The 13700-nt window shown below is 35.4% G+C and overlaps 1 protein-coding gene across 2 annotated transcripts in view; it reads left to right on the forward strand.

Annotated features, from left to right (window-relative positions):
- The window catches only part of LOC131635092 (DNA polymerase epsilon catalytic subunit A-like), a 35833-nt gene that overhangs the window by 16410 nt on the left and 5723 nt on the right, over positions 1-13700 (forward strand). For both annotated transcript variants that reach the window (XM_058905690.1, XM_058905691.1), the window contains exons 28-44: positions 52-194; positions 279-739; positions 1362-1497; positions 1582-1776; positions 1889-1963; positions 6275-6465; positions 6636-6816; positions 6969-7033; positions 8189-8321; positions 8413-8514; positions 8921-9004; positions 9227-9301; positions 10005-10064; positions 10154-10407; positions 10484-10532; positions 10704-10864; positions 11142-11208. In XM_058905690.1, the coding sequence (XP_058761673.1) occupies positions 52-194; positions 279-739; positions 1362-1497; positions 1582-1776; positions 1889-1963; positions 6275-6465; positions 6636-6816; positions 6969-7033; positions 8189-8321; positions 8413-8514; positions 8921-9004; positions 9227-9301; positions 10005-10064; positions 10154-10407; positions 10484-10532; positions 10704-10864; positions 11142-11208 (2432 nt within the window). The remainder of the gene's footprint in view (positions 1-51; positions 195-278; positions 740-1361; positions 1498-1581; positions 1777-1888; positions 1964-6274; positions 6466-6635; positions 6817-6968; positions 7034-8188; positions 8322-8412; positions 8515-8920; positions 9005-9226; positions 9302-10004; positions 10065-10153; positions 10408-10483; positions 10533-10703; positions 10865-11141; positions 11209-13700) is intronic.

Genomic DNA, 13700 nt, shown 5'->3' on the forward strand with positions numbered 1-13700 from the left:
TTTTTTATTGTTTACATTTGAAATAAGAAAGTGCATGCAAACTTTTTGCAGAAGTAATGAAGTTCTATGTCCGAAAATGGTGCAAGGTCTCATCAGATGTTGGCATTCGCTCTATAATTGACTGGTCCTATTACAAGCAGCGGCTTAGTTCTGCAATTCAAAAAATTATCACTATTCCTGCTGCAATGCAAAAGGTTTGTTAATTTTTTCTCTCTGAATTTCAAATATTTGTTCTTGTCTGTTCTAATGTTTTACAAACAAGAGTTTAATGCTTGCAGGTTGCAAATCCCGTCCCTAGGGTTGTTCATCCTGATTGGTTGCATAAGAAGGTCCGTGAGAAGGAGGACAAGTTTCGCCAAAGAAAAATAGACGATACCTTTAAGTCAATGATCAAGAACGAGAGCTCAAAAAAACATAATGATTCTAAAGGTGTCCATAACATAATGGTTGATGAGAGTGTTAATGACTTGGAGGACTTTGGAAACAAGGGCAGGAGTTCTACAGGACCTAGACCAATTATACGGCATTATGAAGCTAACAATGAACAGCATTCAGAGAAGATCAATGGTCAAGAAGATTCAGAGCAACAAGCTGTTGACAGGAGTAACATACTTCATCCCCTTTCACAACAAAATGAAATATCATGTGAAGATATCGACAGAACTGTAGATTATCAAGGATGGCTTCAAATGAAAAAGAGAAAGTGGAAAAATATGCTGGGAATGAGAAAGAAGCAAAGGTAATGTGCTTTTTGCTACGTAAATTTTAAAGTTTATGGATCAATATTTAGGAAGTTCTTTGGAATGGCTCTCATTCAATGGGCAAGTCCCAAATGATAATCACAGGTTGTTTGTAAGAAAGAGATAAAATGATATTTTAAGTTAACGTCTTCTGGATGTTTTAACTTTTCCTTGATAAATAAAAAAATTGATAAGCAATAAGTGCAACAGAGACAATAGCTCAAAGATGGCTTTTGGCCAAATTCGTAAGTTTGTGTTACCATATTTTTTGGGCATTTACTTTGTTTTAGAGTAAGCATGAACAAAGTCTCCTGTGTGCATCTCTTAAGAATTGAGTACTTATTATTTCCCTATTTTGGAGAAATCAAAATGGGATATTCATGAATGGCTACACAATTTTCTTTCAAGGTGGCACAAGCAAAAGGACAGAACTTTGTTTGTGTTGTGTTACTGACTTTACAAGTGATCTGCCTGCCATTCTTTGCCATATTCATTGAACATTTTTTACTGGATGACAATCTTAATGTCATGATAGATATCCCGGTGTTCATCAATGTGATTTACATATACACATGCTAACTATTATTGATTGGTATTAAAGATGATCTTTGATTTTCTCAGATTGGAGAATTCAAAGAGATCTGACCATTTAAATGGCAGTCTTGAACAAACCAGTGGTAAGTTGAATCACGGAAAAAGTAATGTCAGTTCATATTTTAGAAGGCATGAGGTAGCCTTAACACGGTGCCCCTGGCAGGTAATTGTTAATTTTGCAACAGTCATTTTTACACCATTACTTATGATTTTGAAATTTCTTTATTCTAATATTTGCGTGATTCAGATAATACAACTGGTCTACAGTACACAAGCTGGTCAATTTTTTGCTTGGGTTGTTGTTGACGGGATTATGCTCAAGATTCCTATTTCTATTCCTAGAGTCTTTTACCTTAACTCTAGATCACCAACAGAAGAATTTTCCGGCAAACGTGTCAACAAGACTCTTCCTCATGGAAGACATAGCTATAACCTGCATGAGGTACTGGTGGAATTATTGTTCCCTCGCCTACCCTTTTAAAAAGATTTACTGATGATTCATTTATTATTTTTTCTCAAGTGAAGGTATTAATATTGATTTGAAAATTTTGCAGGTCACAATTAATGAAGTACAATATAAAGAAGAAAGCAAAAAACTTGCCGCTCTTCTAGCAGATCCTGATGTTGAGGTCCGCACATTTACTGATCATCAATATAAATGTGTGTGTGTGCGCGCTTGCGCGTGCGTCTATACTTTTTTTCTTTCTATGTGGACTTTATGTTGCATCACTTATAATTTTGTGATATGATATGCCAGCATTCTCAGTCTAACTAATAGTTAGAGATCATCACATAATAGGGGTGTCTTAATTATTTGTTGTTTTTGAGGGGTGAAGGTTACAAGTAGTCTCTTCTAGAGGCCATTATTTTGACATTAGATAAATGATTCTGTTGACTGAGTGGAAAATAGAAACGAATACAATGAAACTGTGTTTGAACTACAAATCAGAGTCAATTTTATATATGCTCAAAGCAATACTTACAAAAATAAATAAAGGAGATTCTATCCCTATTTACATGATATGATATACCTATACAATAAATACAAAGTTCAGAATATATTCAACTAATTCCTCTAGACGGTTTCTTTTTTGAATATGTCAAGGAGGTTAATATGCCCTCTTCACTCAACTTATTCTGGTTCAAAGTCTCTTTCATTTTGGTTCAGGTTTAGCTTTTTTTGATTAGCGATTGAATAGGTTTTTTCATTTTGTTAATGTAAAACTTGTTCATAATTGACTGTTAAAATCTGCAATATAAAATATGAGCCAACAATTTCAGTATCAACTTTTTGAGCATATTGAATATTGATATCGCTGTGTTAATGTGCTAAGAGATACTTGAGGTTTGTTAACGATATTATGTGGTTGGGTCATATGGGTGTTCTTTCAAATCTGAATCGTTACTCCAAGGGTCCAAGCTTATATAGTCATGTATGATCGGAGTACTGCATTGAGTAGATAAAAGTGCTCAACATGGCACTCATGCCATGAGGCTCCCCCACCTAATAGACCAGTCTTTTGGATTTGCCTCTCTTCATGGGTTTATGTCTAACTATTGGTGCTTCCATTAAGAGTTGACCACGTAAAGGGCTACCGAAGTGGAAACGCCTTCCGCCAGGTTAGTGTCGATAAAGTGAAGGCCCCTGTGGTTGTCGACTCTTAAAGGGCAAGTCAATGTTAGGCGTCCCACATTGAGCAGATAAAAGTACTTACCGTGGTACTAAACCCGATAAAACTCTCCCACCTAATAGACTAGTCGTTTGGTTGGGCTATTCTCATGGGCTTAAGTCCTAACAATTATTGTTAGAATATAGAATATTGGATAATTAGAGTAGTTAAGAGTTAAGTTAGTAGAAGTTAGTTAGTAATTTAATAAGTTTGTTAGGTGGTTTTTAAGAGTTGTTATTTTGGTTGTTCTTAGAAAGTTTTTAAGTCTGAAAGGATAGTCCTCCTTTGGGGTAGGGTAAAGTTATCGTATCTTCATTTACCAAAAGAAAAGTTCCTAACAGTGTCTTTCATGGGTTGTTATTAGGCGCCATCTTTCCCTTTTGAGTTTGTATACATGCAAAGGAATTGATGTGGTTAGAAAGAGACTAAGCCTATGTTTGGGAGTTTGGAGGGGAAGGGAGGGGAGGGCTTTGAAAAATGTTCGGAGTCCACCTATGTACCAAACTTGATCCATATGATTTATGATAGGCCTTTGACACATGTGTATAAGAGAAGGGGTAGAAAGGGAAATACCGAGGGAGGAGAAAAGGCACGTGGGAGGGTTTTTAGAGGGTTTGCTTTTATTCATAACACCAAAAACCCCCTAATATAGGGGACTCAAAATTTGCATTGAAGGAGGACTTTGGAGGGCTTACATAAAATTTCAAAATATCTTTTATGTTGTTATAGTATTTGAACAATTAAAAATATAGTAATGATATACATTCTTTTACCATTCTATACAAAATCATTTTTTCAGAAAATGTCAAATGTTTTCCTATATTTTTTTAAGAATTTGTTTTGGGAAGCCCTCCCCCCCTCCAAACTCCCAAACATAGCCTAAGAGAATCCACATGTCTTTTACACTATAATTACTTATTTACATAATATCTGACATTCCCCTTCAAGCTTGGGTATATAAATTAATAGATCCCAATAGTAATAACAACTAATAACAGTGTCATATATTGATGATGGTGACAAACTTCTTACAATGGAAATAACACTAGGTTGGAATGGAGAGTAGCTCCTTAAAAAATGGTAAATGGAAAATACTGAGATTCCCTAAGAGAGTAACCCTACTGATAGTGAAAATCCTCCCATTACTCAGCCACCAAATTCCCTCTCAATACCAGCCTTCCTCACATAATTTCTCCTGTCCTCTTTTATTCCCTCCTGCCCCATGTGCTCACTGATTTCCTCAATCACATCCTCCACTCTCTGATTGCCACCTAAGCAATTAGTTATTTCTGCTCCCGTTTTCACTACCACCTCACTATTCATTCCTTCTATCATTCCTAACTGTGTCCCATGTGCCTTTTCTCCTCCCTCTGTGTATTTCTGTTTCTTCCCCTTCTCTTATACACATGTGTCAAAGGCCTATCATAAATCATATGGATCAAGTTTGGTACATATGTGGACTCCGAACATTTGTCAGTTATCATTTGAACCAACAAAGCTAGTAGTGATGTCTCTAAATAAAATATTCTCTATAAAAAAATGAAAATGTGTCTCAATTTGCTTAGTCCTCTCACGAAATACTAGATTTGAGGCAATATGTTTAATGATTGTTGCCAATGCCATCAGTATGGCCGCTCCAAATCCAAGCTCCTAAAGTAACTATTTAAGCCATATGAACTCACAAGCGGCCAGCACCATGATTCAATATTTTGTATTTGCACTTGACCTTGTGAACAAGTTTATGCTTCTTACTTTTCTAGGATATATGATTGCCCCCAATGAATATGTATCACTTCAAGTACTTTTCTAGGATATACGATTGCCCCCAATGAATATGTATCACTTCAAGTAAGACCACGTAGCTGAACAACATGTCTAAATCTGCTGAACCAATCTCGAGGAGATGACCATGTATAGATCCATGAAGACCCCCTTTGAGTAACAAATTCAGGAGGCTTTGCTCCATATTAACTTCTTCATTGAGATTACCAAGGAGGAAAACATTCTCAATATCAAATTTGTGAAGAGGCTAACAAAAAATAGAAGCCATGTACATAGCAAAAGAACATAATCCGTTTTAGCAATTGGGGCAAGTGTCCCAAATCTAAGATAACAACCACCTTCCTTGATGGAAGAGGAACATCCCACTGCTCTGAAGTGTATGCATTTTTTAACTGATAGCTTGTTGTCACCTAGGATGAGAAAGAGTTTCGCCATCACTTAAGTTTTTGGAATTTATACAAAAGACAAGGAATATACATGTAAATTTAGGTGACACATGTTTGATGTTTCGTTTTCTTCTATTTTATGGGCACTGCACAACTATGCATGTTTGCTGTTTTTGCATTGTGAGGCTATCTTCTACGGTGTTTGTCATGCAATTATTTTCTCACTAGTGGATCATATAAAAGTTTTCTTTCCCATTCTAGTGGTGACTACTTTTCCTATCGATTGTCATTCAGATGGTGACTTATGTTGTTTATGACTCGTTATCCTAGAATTTTGTCCCAGATGCTCTAGCTTCAGCCTCTTTCCAGGTGCAGAAGCCCGTCTTCGGCATAGCCTTCACCCCAAAGAAACTAGCGCTGTCTTCACCTCAAATCAGTGGCCTTATCTTTGTTTGATTACTTGCCACAAAATTGCTATCAGGATGATAGTCATTACAACTATCTAGTCGAACTAACTTTCTAGCAATTCTAGTCAACTTAACAAGCATTTTTGAGTTGTCTTCCCAACCTTTGTTTTTTTATCTGTGCAGAGATGTATTATTTTCTTGTTACAAGTTAAAGCTTTATAAGCTTTAGCTTGAGGCGAAGAGTTATAATATAAGATAGTATATCATAATATCTAAGAATATTTTAGTTATTTCCGAGGATCAGTTTCTAATCTTACGTATCTTATTTTATCTCCTAGGATTAATATTTCTTAGTTATTATCATGATTTGTTTCCTTATTTTGCTATTTATTTAAGATTAGGAGTCTTATATCCCCATTAATAGGGGTTAGTGTTTAGTTTTTTTATATCAAGTTTGTATCAAATCATTATAACAGTTTTTTTGAAACTTAAAACAATTTACACAATACTATTAAACACAGCTACTTATTTACATCAGTTGTAACAAATTGCATGCTTCACATGGTATTATTTTTATGTCTGCTCTCATTTAGATTACTTTGGTACATCAAAGAGCTATATTACCAGTTTTACTTTCATTTTGTCAAATATATATGATTGGTGATTTAAATTGGAGGATGCAATTTTTATGCCAGGGAATATATGAAACCAAAGTGCCACTAGAGTTCAACGCTATAGTCCAACTTGGTTGTGTTTGTAAGGTGGATAAAACTGCTAAAAAACGTAGCCTACAAGAGCCATGGAATTTGAGTGAATTGCACATGAAGACCACAACAGAATGTGCTTATCTTGAACAATCAATACCTTTTTTTTACTTATACCACAGGTAAGTAAGCCTAATATCTACAGTTTTATTCTCAATTATTTATGTCACTAATTTTTTGGTTAAAATTAGAGCCTCATTTGCTTTAAAGGTAGATTTCATGTTTTCTTGTGCTTTGCATAATATCTTTAAAGGCAATTATTTTATATTCACCATTCTTTTATTATTTTCAGCATCTCAGAGGGACGGGCTATATATGTTGGATATTTTCCGGGGTCACAGGCAATAACTTTTGTGGTAGTTAATCCCTACCAAAACAAGGACATATCACCGATTTTTCTCGAAAGACAATTTCGCGATGCTTGCAGAGCTTTGTCTATTGAGCCAGCTCTGGGGAATGGCATTAATTTCAATGTAACTGTCACATTTCTCTTATCATAATTTTCTTTCACTGTAATGGGTCTTAGTATCTAGTCTTTAGATATTTTAAAAAAGAATTATTCACTTAAGTGTCTATTTATTTACCTATTTTTATGTTCATGTGTATAATTACATCCTACATTCAGGTGGAATATGTTGCACTTGTCAAGGATGCGGAAGCAGTATTGCAAAGCGCAATAAATGATCACAGGTTTTACTTTTATTTTATGTTAGTTTGCTATAATTCTATTATTTTTATATCTTACCTTGCTATAATTCTATGTGAAGCACAAAATGTTTTTGATCCTAATATTCAAGAAAGTAGCACAACTTAGGTTTTCTTTAAAACATGCGACCACACTGTTCCATTTTGTGTAGATCCTTTTAGCTGCTTAGTGCAATAAAGGTTAACCGTATGCACTCTAATTATTATTTTGTTGAGTTTATTATAATCTTTACATGAGTAGGAAAGTTTATTGCCATAAGAGGGCAACGTCAATGCACAAAGTTTAGGTCTCAACGATTCTCCATTTATCTGAGGTTGTTGATTTTCGACAAATCTTCTTTCATGCGTTACTACAAGTCAAATATATCATTCCGATACACCAATTTTTTTTACCAGCTTTCCCTTGTCTGTTTGGTTTTTAGGAATTTTATCACTTTAATATCATATAAGTAGCAGCTGAATTCCTCACCGGAGGTCCTTAATATACCGTAGTATTTTTCTATTTCTAACGAGAAAATTGCATTTACTTCCTTTTTTATGCTTAATGAGTCTCATCTCTTGTATTTTTAAACAAACACTTACCACCCTTATTTGGTGGAGATATTACACCCCCTCTCCTTTTTAAAGGGGAGGCGAGTGTACTTGACAGAGGAACTAATGTCTTACAGAAAATAAAAGGATTGCACATGTCATTTAGACGGTCACATTAATGGTAGGGTGCAATTCACTCAATTCTAATAGATGTATTCAGTTAGATGGTAAAAAATGCTGTAACTGATTACTAAGTAGAGGTCACTCCTCAATATCGCATCTGTTTATTGGTTGTTCAAGACAGCCTATGTATTCTTTACAAATGAAGTCTTGCCGCAATAACATGAATTCAAAGTCTAAAAATACTTTAATTAAAAGTCAAATGCTTAATGTTGTTTGTGAATTTAAATGAAAGATCTATTCTGAACTTATTTAGATAACCTAGTATTTCTGTTTTGAACTTGAATTTGACCATTAAATTTCATATATGATAATCTAGTACCAGCGAAGTTCATCATATCTACATGTTATGTTATAAATATAAAAATCAGTTTTCTATTTTCATCCGCTGCACTGAATTATTTTGTCCTCTGTTTATCATGGTCATAGGAGCGAACATCATGGGCCTATGGTTGCTGTCATTGAATGCCCTGATGTTCAACTATTAAAACAGGGCATTCGAGCTCTAGACGATTTCCCATGCCTGAGTATTCCTTCTAATGCACGTGATAGTCAGTATCAGGTAAACTGTTCTGAAACTGCTGGTCCATATTAAGCTTGTTTGTATGTCAATATCTTTTAATGCTTTTTTAATACAAATTTTTGCTTTTTAGATTCTCGGATGGCAACAAGTTGCTGCAAAACTTGGAATGCAACGATGTGCTGCATCAGTCCAGTGGCTCAATGAGAGAATTGCTTTATCAAGATATGCCCATGTAAGCACTCCAAATCTTTAGCAGCATATATTTGGGAAAACTACAAAAATAAGGATTAATTATTAAAAGTTTAAATTTATGAACACTTCACTGAATAAAATTAGTTAGTTACGCCAAAATGGTTATTTTAATGCCAAAATTTCAGTTAGTATGCATATGACATGTATGCCCTAGTTTAATATATGCGCTCTAGTTTGAAAAAGAGTGTTGGTTGTATTTTAGTCTTTTTGTGATATGATTTAGTTTCCTTAGATGAACAAATTTTTAGCAGTAATCTTTCTAACTTCTGACTTTCGGATTCCATTTCATGCTCAGCTTATGTATATATGTTTGTATACAATTATCAAATAATCGTGTATTAGATTTTCATCAGCTTCAGCTATATGCATTTGAATTTCTTTTGCAGGTACCACTGGGGAACTTTGCATTTGACTGGCTTATGTTTACAGTGGATACCTTCTTTTCTAGAGCACTGCGTGATAATCAACAGGTTCTTGTTTTGATATGATTTTGTAATCTTGAATCTGAATATTATCAACAACAGAAACTTACTACCCTCTCTTAATTTTTAATATTTTACATCCTTACCCGAACCATATGATTTGTTTATGCCAGTATGGGTGTATCTTGTTGCGTAGTATAGCATCAAACTGAAACATAAATAAATTCATTACAACCCCATTTTTGTCTTAATGAGATGTTCATAATCCAGGTACTTTGGATATCTGATGATGGCTTTCCAGATTTGGGTGGCAACAATGGTGAAGAGAACTGTTTTTTAGACGAGGTCTGTTTTATGTCCCAACTTTTTGCTGGCCTTTAATGTTTTCATGCTGAGCTTGGTTGTTCTGCCTTATTAAGCAAATTGTTATTGTTGTTATTTTATTATTATTATTATTCTGGAAGAAAATGACTTCTAGATACCTGACAGGTGCTGTACATTTTTTACCCATAACTCTCTTTTGAATAATGATACATTAGAACATCTCCAATGGTGCAGCCCACTCTGTTCTTATCTCACCATTAAGTGGGTTCCACTATGCCATGTTGCTTTTAAGAATTTTACTCATTTTTATTCGAAGTTTAAGCAATTGCCGTGGCTTAAGAACTCAATAAGTAACTCTGTTGGATTTGCTTTAATTGAATAACCACTCTAGATTTCTATTTATACTTTTATTTTTTATGATGCGGAGACTACTTTTTATAACATGACCACAGCTAAGTCATTCTTATTTTATTAAAAGCTACTGGTCCATGAGGCAACATTCACTAGTTATAGTTACAATTTGATAATAAGTTAATTATCCACTCTGTGATAGTGATCATATTGGTTATTCAAAAGATATGCAATTGCAAATACATAGTAGATGTGGTTAAACTTTGCTACAAAATCAACTGAGAATAATTTTTCCTTATTTTTTGTTTGTATGATGATTTAGCATGCCCATGCCCGTTACTTTGAAATTGACTGCCATGCTATTTGAAAATAGGTGCAGCAACCTGTTTGTACGTTTCCTGGAGCTTATAGAAAAATTACCATAGAGCTAAAGGTTCGATAGTTTGAAATTTCTTTCACCAATTCAGTCATACTTTTATAACTCAACGGATAGTTTTTTATTTATTATTTATTTATTTGCAGATACACCACCTGGCTGTAGATGCCCTTTTAAAATGCAGCCAAGTTAATGATATGGAAGGAGGTGCTTTGTTAGGATTTGATCATGAATTTGATTCTGAATCATTTCCGATGAATGGCTTTGATGAGTCTACTTCATGCGCACATGCCTTTCGAGTACTAAAACATTTGATCCAGCGGTGCCTTGCAGATGCAGTCACATCTGGAAATGTTTATGCTGATGCAATATTGCAACATCTGTATAGATGGATTTGCAGGTTTTTACCAACCTCAAATGTTTACCACCATCTTCTATTCTATTTGTATATTTATTGCATTTCTTCCACATCGCAGCCCTCAATCAAAGCTTCATGATCCTGCTCTTCACCAGCTACTCCACAAGGTAAACAATTATTCGTTAAAACATATGGTACGATGCTCAGATGGTAGAGCGTTTAGTTACCTCTTCCTGATGACCTGGATTACTTAACTTTAATGGGATTTATAACTTTGTTGTAAAACGTCCTTATTAATTGCACTGCATGTCTTTTGATTGCATTGGTATTTATTATAGGTCATGCAAAAGGTCTTCGCATTATTGTTGGCAGAGTTCCGCAAGTTGGGCGCAACCATTGTATTTGCAAACTTTTCCAAGATTATTATAGACACGGGAAAATATGATTTGTCTACAGCCAAAGCATACTGTGATAGTTTGTTAAAAACTATACAATCTAGGTCAGTCTTGCAGAGGCTATAAAAAAGTTATAAATTTTTTCTTATTCTTTAATTTTTTGTAATCTTTTGGATAATTTAACCTAAGGATAACAGAAGTTGGAAATTTTGTCAACAACTTCATTTAGGCATGGAAAATATACATTTTTTAATTGAATGACATAAGTTGTGGTGAAAAAATTGCAAACCGTGTTCTTTTTTCTTTTAACCAAATTCATATTTTTTACTTTAAAAGTGATTCATCTTGTTCTATTAACTCCTTGTATTGCATATTTTGTAGAGACCTATTCGAGTGGATTGAGCTTGAGCCACAGCAGTTCTGGTGCTCATTACTATTCATGGATCAGGTTTGGTTTTGATTTGTTTTTCCCTCTGTGTTGGTTTTTGGTTGCTAGATAATGTTTAGGTGTCAATAATTCTTGGCTTGATGCTTTTCTCATTATTATTTCTTGTATATATAAAGGTTACAGGGCTATATCGGTAATTACACTAAATAATTACATTTAAACTAATTCCTATTCACATCCCCTCAAATTGATGCTGCTTGTCAATGAGCATCAAATTGCTAACAAGAAATTGATGACGTGGACGCGGAACAGCCTTGGTAAGAATATCTGCAATCTGCAACTGAGTACTGACATGAGGAAGTGATATTATTCTGTCATCAGAAGCGTCACAGATTAAGTGACAATCAACTTCAATATGTTTGGTGCGCTCATGAAAAACAGGATTCGCAACAATTTGGATGACACTTGTATTGTCAGCATAAAGTGAAGTTGGCTCTATTTGAGGAAATCCAAGTTCAGCCAAAAGACCACGGAGCCAAATTATTTCAGAACAAGCAGCAGACATGGCACGATACTCAGGTTCAGTAGAAGATTTAGAGACTCTTGCTTGTTTCTTACTTTTCCATGAGATCAATGAAGAGGCAAGAAACATGCACCAACCAGTGGCAGATCGTCGAGTATCAGGGCACCCTGCCCAATCGGCATCACTATAAGCACTCAATTTAGGAGGAACTCCAGTAGGAAAGAATACACCACGATGAGAGCTTCCCTTCAAGTAACGAATTATACGACGAACTGCTGCCAAGTGAAGGTGGCGAGGAGAGTGCATGAATTGACTTACTTGTTGAACAGCAAATGATATGTCAGGGCGAGTAATAGTCAAGTAATTAAGACTACCCACGAGTTGACGATACAATAAGGGATCATGCAACAGATCACCATCATCACGATGATATTTAACATTAACCTCAAGAGGAGTATCCACTGGATTAGCCGATTGCAGACCAGCCATAGAAATTAAATCCGTGGCATACTTGTGTTGATGGAGGAATATGCCCTTGGATGTAGAATGAACCTCAAGACCAAGAAAATAATGCAAATTCCCAAGATCTTTCATATGAAACGCTGCTTGTAACTGCTGTTTAAGGCTTTGAATGGAAGCATGATCAGAACCAGTAATAATCATATCATCAACATACAGAAGAAGTAGGACAATTCCAGTAGATGTTCTATGAATAAATAGAGAAGAATCGTACCGACTCTGAGTAAAGGAAAATCCAAGTAGAGTGGAGCGAAATTTTTCATACCATGCTCTAGGCGCTTGTTTCAAATCGTATAAGGAGCGTTTGAGCTTGCACACACCCTTAGATGACGGAAATAAACCTTGAGGAGGAGTCATATAAATATCTTCCGCCAGGTCACCATGAAGAAAAGCATTTTTCACATCTAATTGATGAAGAGCCCACCCGTTAGAAGCAACTATAGAGAGTACCGTACGAACAAATGTCATTTTGGCAACCGGTGCAAATGTCTCATCATAATCAATTCCATATTCCTGCTTGAAACGGTTGAGGGACCCATCAGAATTCAATTTCACAGAATACGCCCATTTGCAGCCAATGGGTTTAACATCACGAGGACAAGAGACAATATCCCATGTGAAATTCTCTTGAAGAGCTTGGAGTTCCTCATTCATTGCTTTTATCCAACGTACATCTTTAACAGCCTGTGAATAGCAAGTAGGAATAGATATGCTAGTGAGTGTGGCAGTTAGAGAAGTATGTGAGGAATCATACCTGTCTGGTGAATATCTATCTGGTGCTCGATATATTCGACCAGAACGTCGTGGTTCAACTGTTACAGGATCAGGTGGCGGTTCAGCATCGGGAAGGGGTGTGGGAACCTGCTGTTTGTGTTTTCTGACATATACATGACCTGGTTTATAGCGTTCTATAGATTGAGGCATAATAGAAAACTTAGGAAGAGTAACAATATCATTCATGACAGGAGAAACACATAGAAACATAAACTGATTATCAAAAAATGTCACATTCCTAGAAATGCGAAAACGATGGTTAGTGACATCATAACACACAAATCCCTTATGAGAGTGACTATACCCCATAAACGCACATTGAACAGACTGCGCTCCAAGATTATGCCTTTCAAATGGAGGTAAGTGAACAAAACAAACACATCCAAAAGTATGTAAATCATTATAATTAGGCTGAATTTTAAAAAGACGAAAAAAAGGAGAATCGAGATCAATAACCGTAGAAGGAAGACGATTGATCAAGAAGACAACCGTGGAAAGAGCCTCCACCCAAAATCGGGGTGGTACAGAAGCTTGAAGAAGTAAAGTGCGTGTCACATCAAGCAAATGACGATTCTTGCGTTCTGCCATCCCATTTTGTTGGGGGGGTATTGGGACAAGATCGTTGAGACAAAATGCCTTTTTGTTGAAGAAATTCTTGAAACTCACGAGACATGTACTCACCACCAGAATCAGAGCGAAATTTTTTAACACTTTCATGAAATTGAGTTTCAACTAT

This window comes from Vicia villosa, unplaced genomic scaffold (assembly GCF_029867415.1).
Source record: "Vicia villosa cultivar HV-30 ecotype Madison, WI unplaced genomic scaffold, Vvil1.0 ctg.001422F_1_1_3, whole genome shotgun sequence".
Lineage (NCBI taxonomy): Eukaryota > Viridiplantae > Streptophyta > Magnoliopsida > Fabales > Fabaceae > Vicia > Vicia villosa.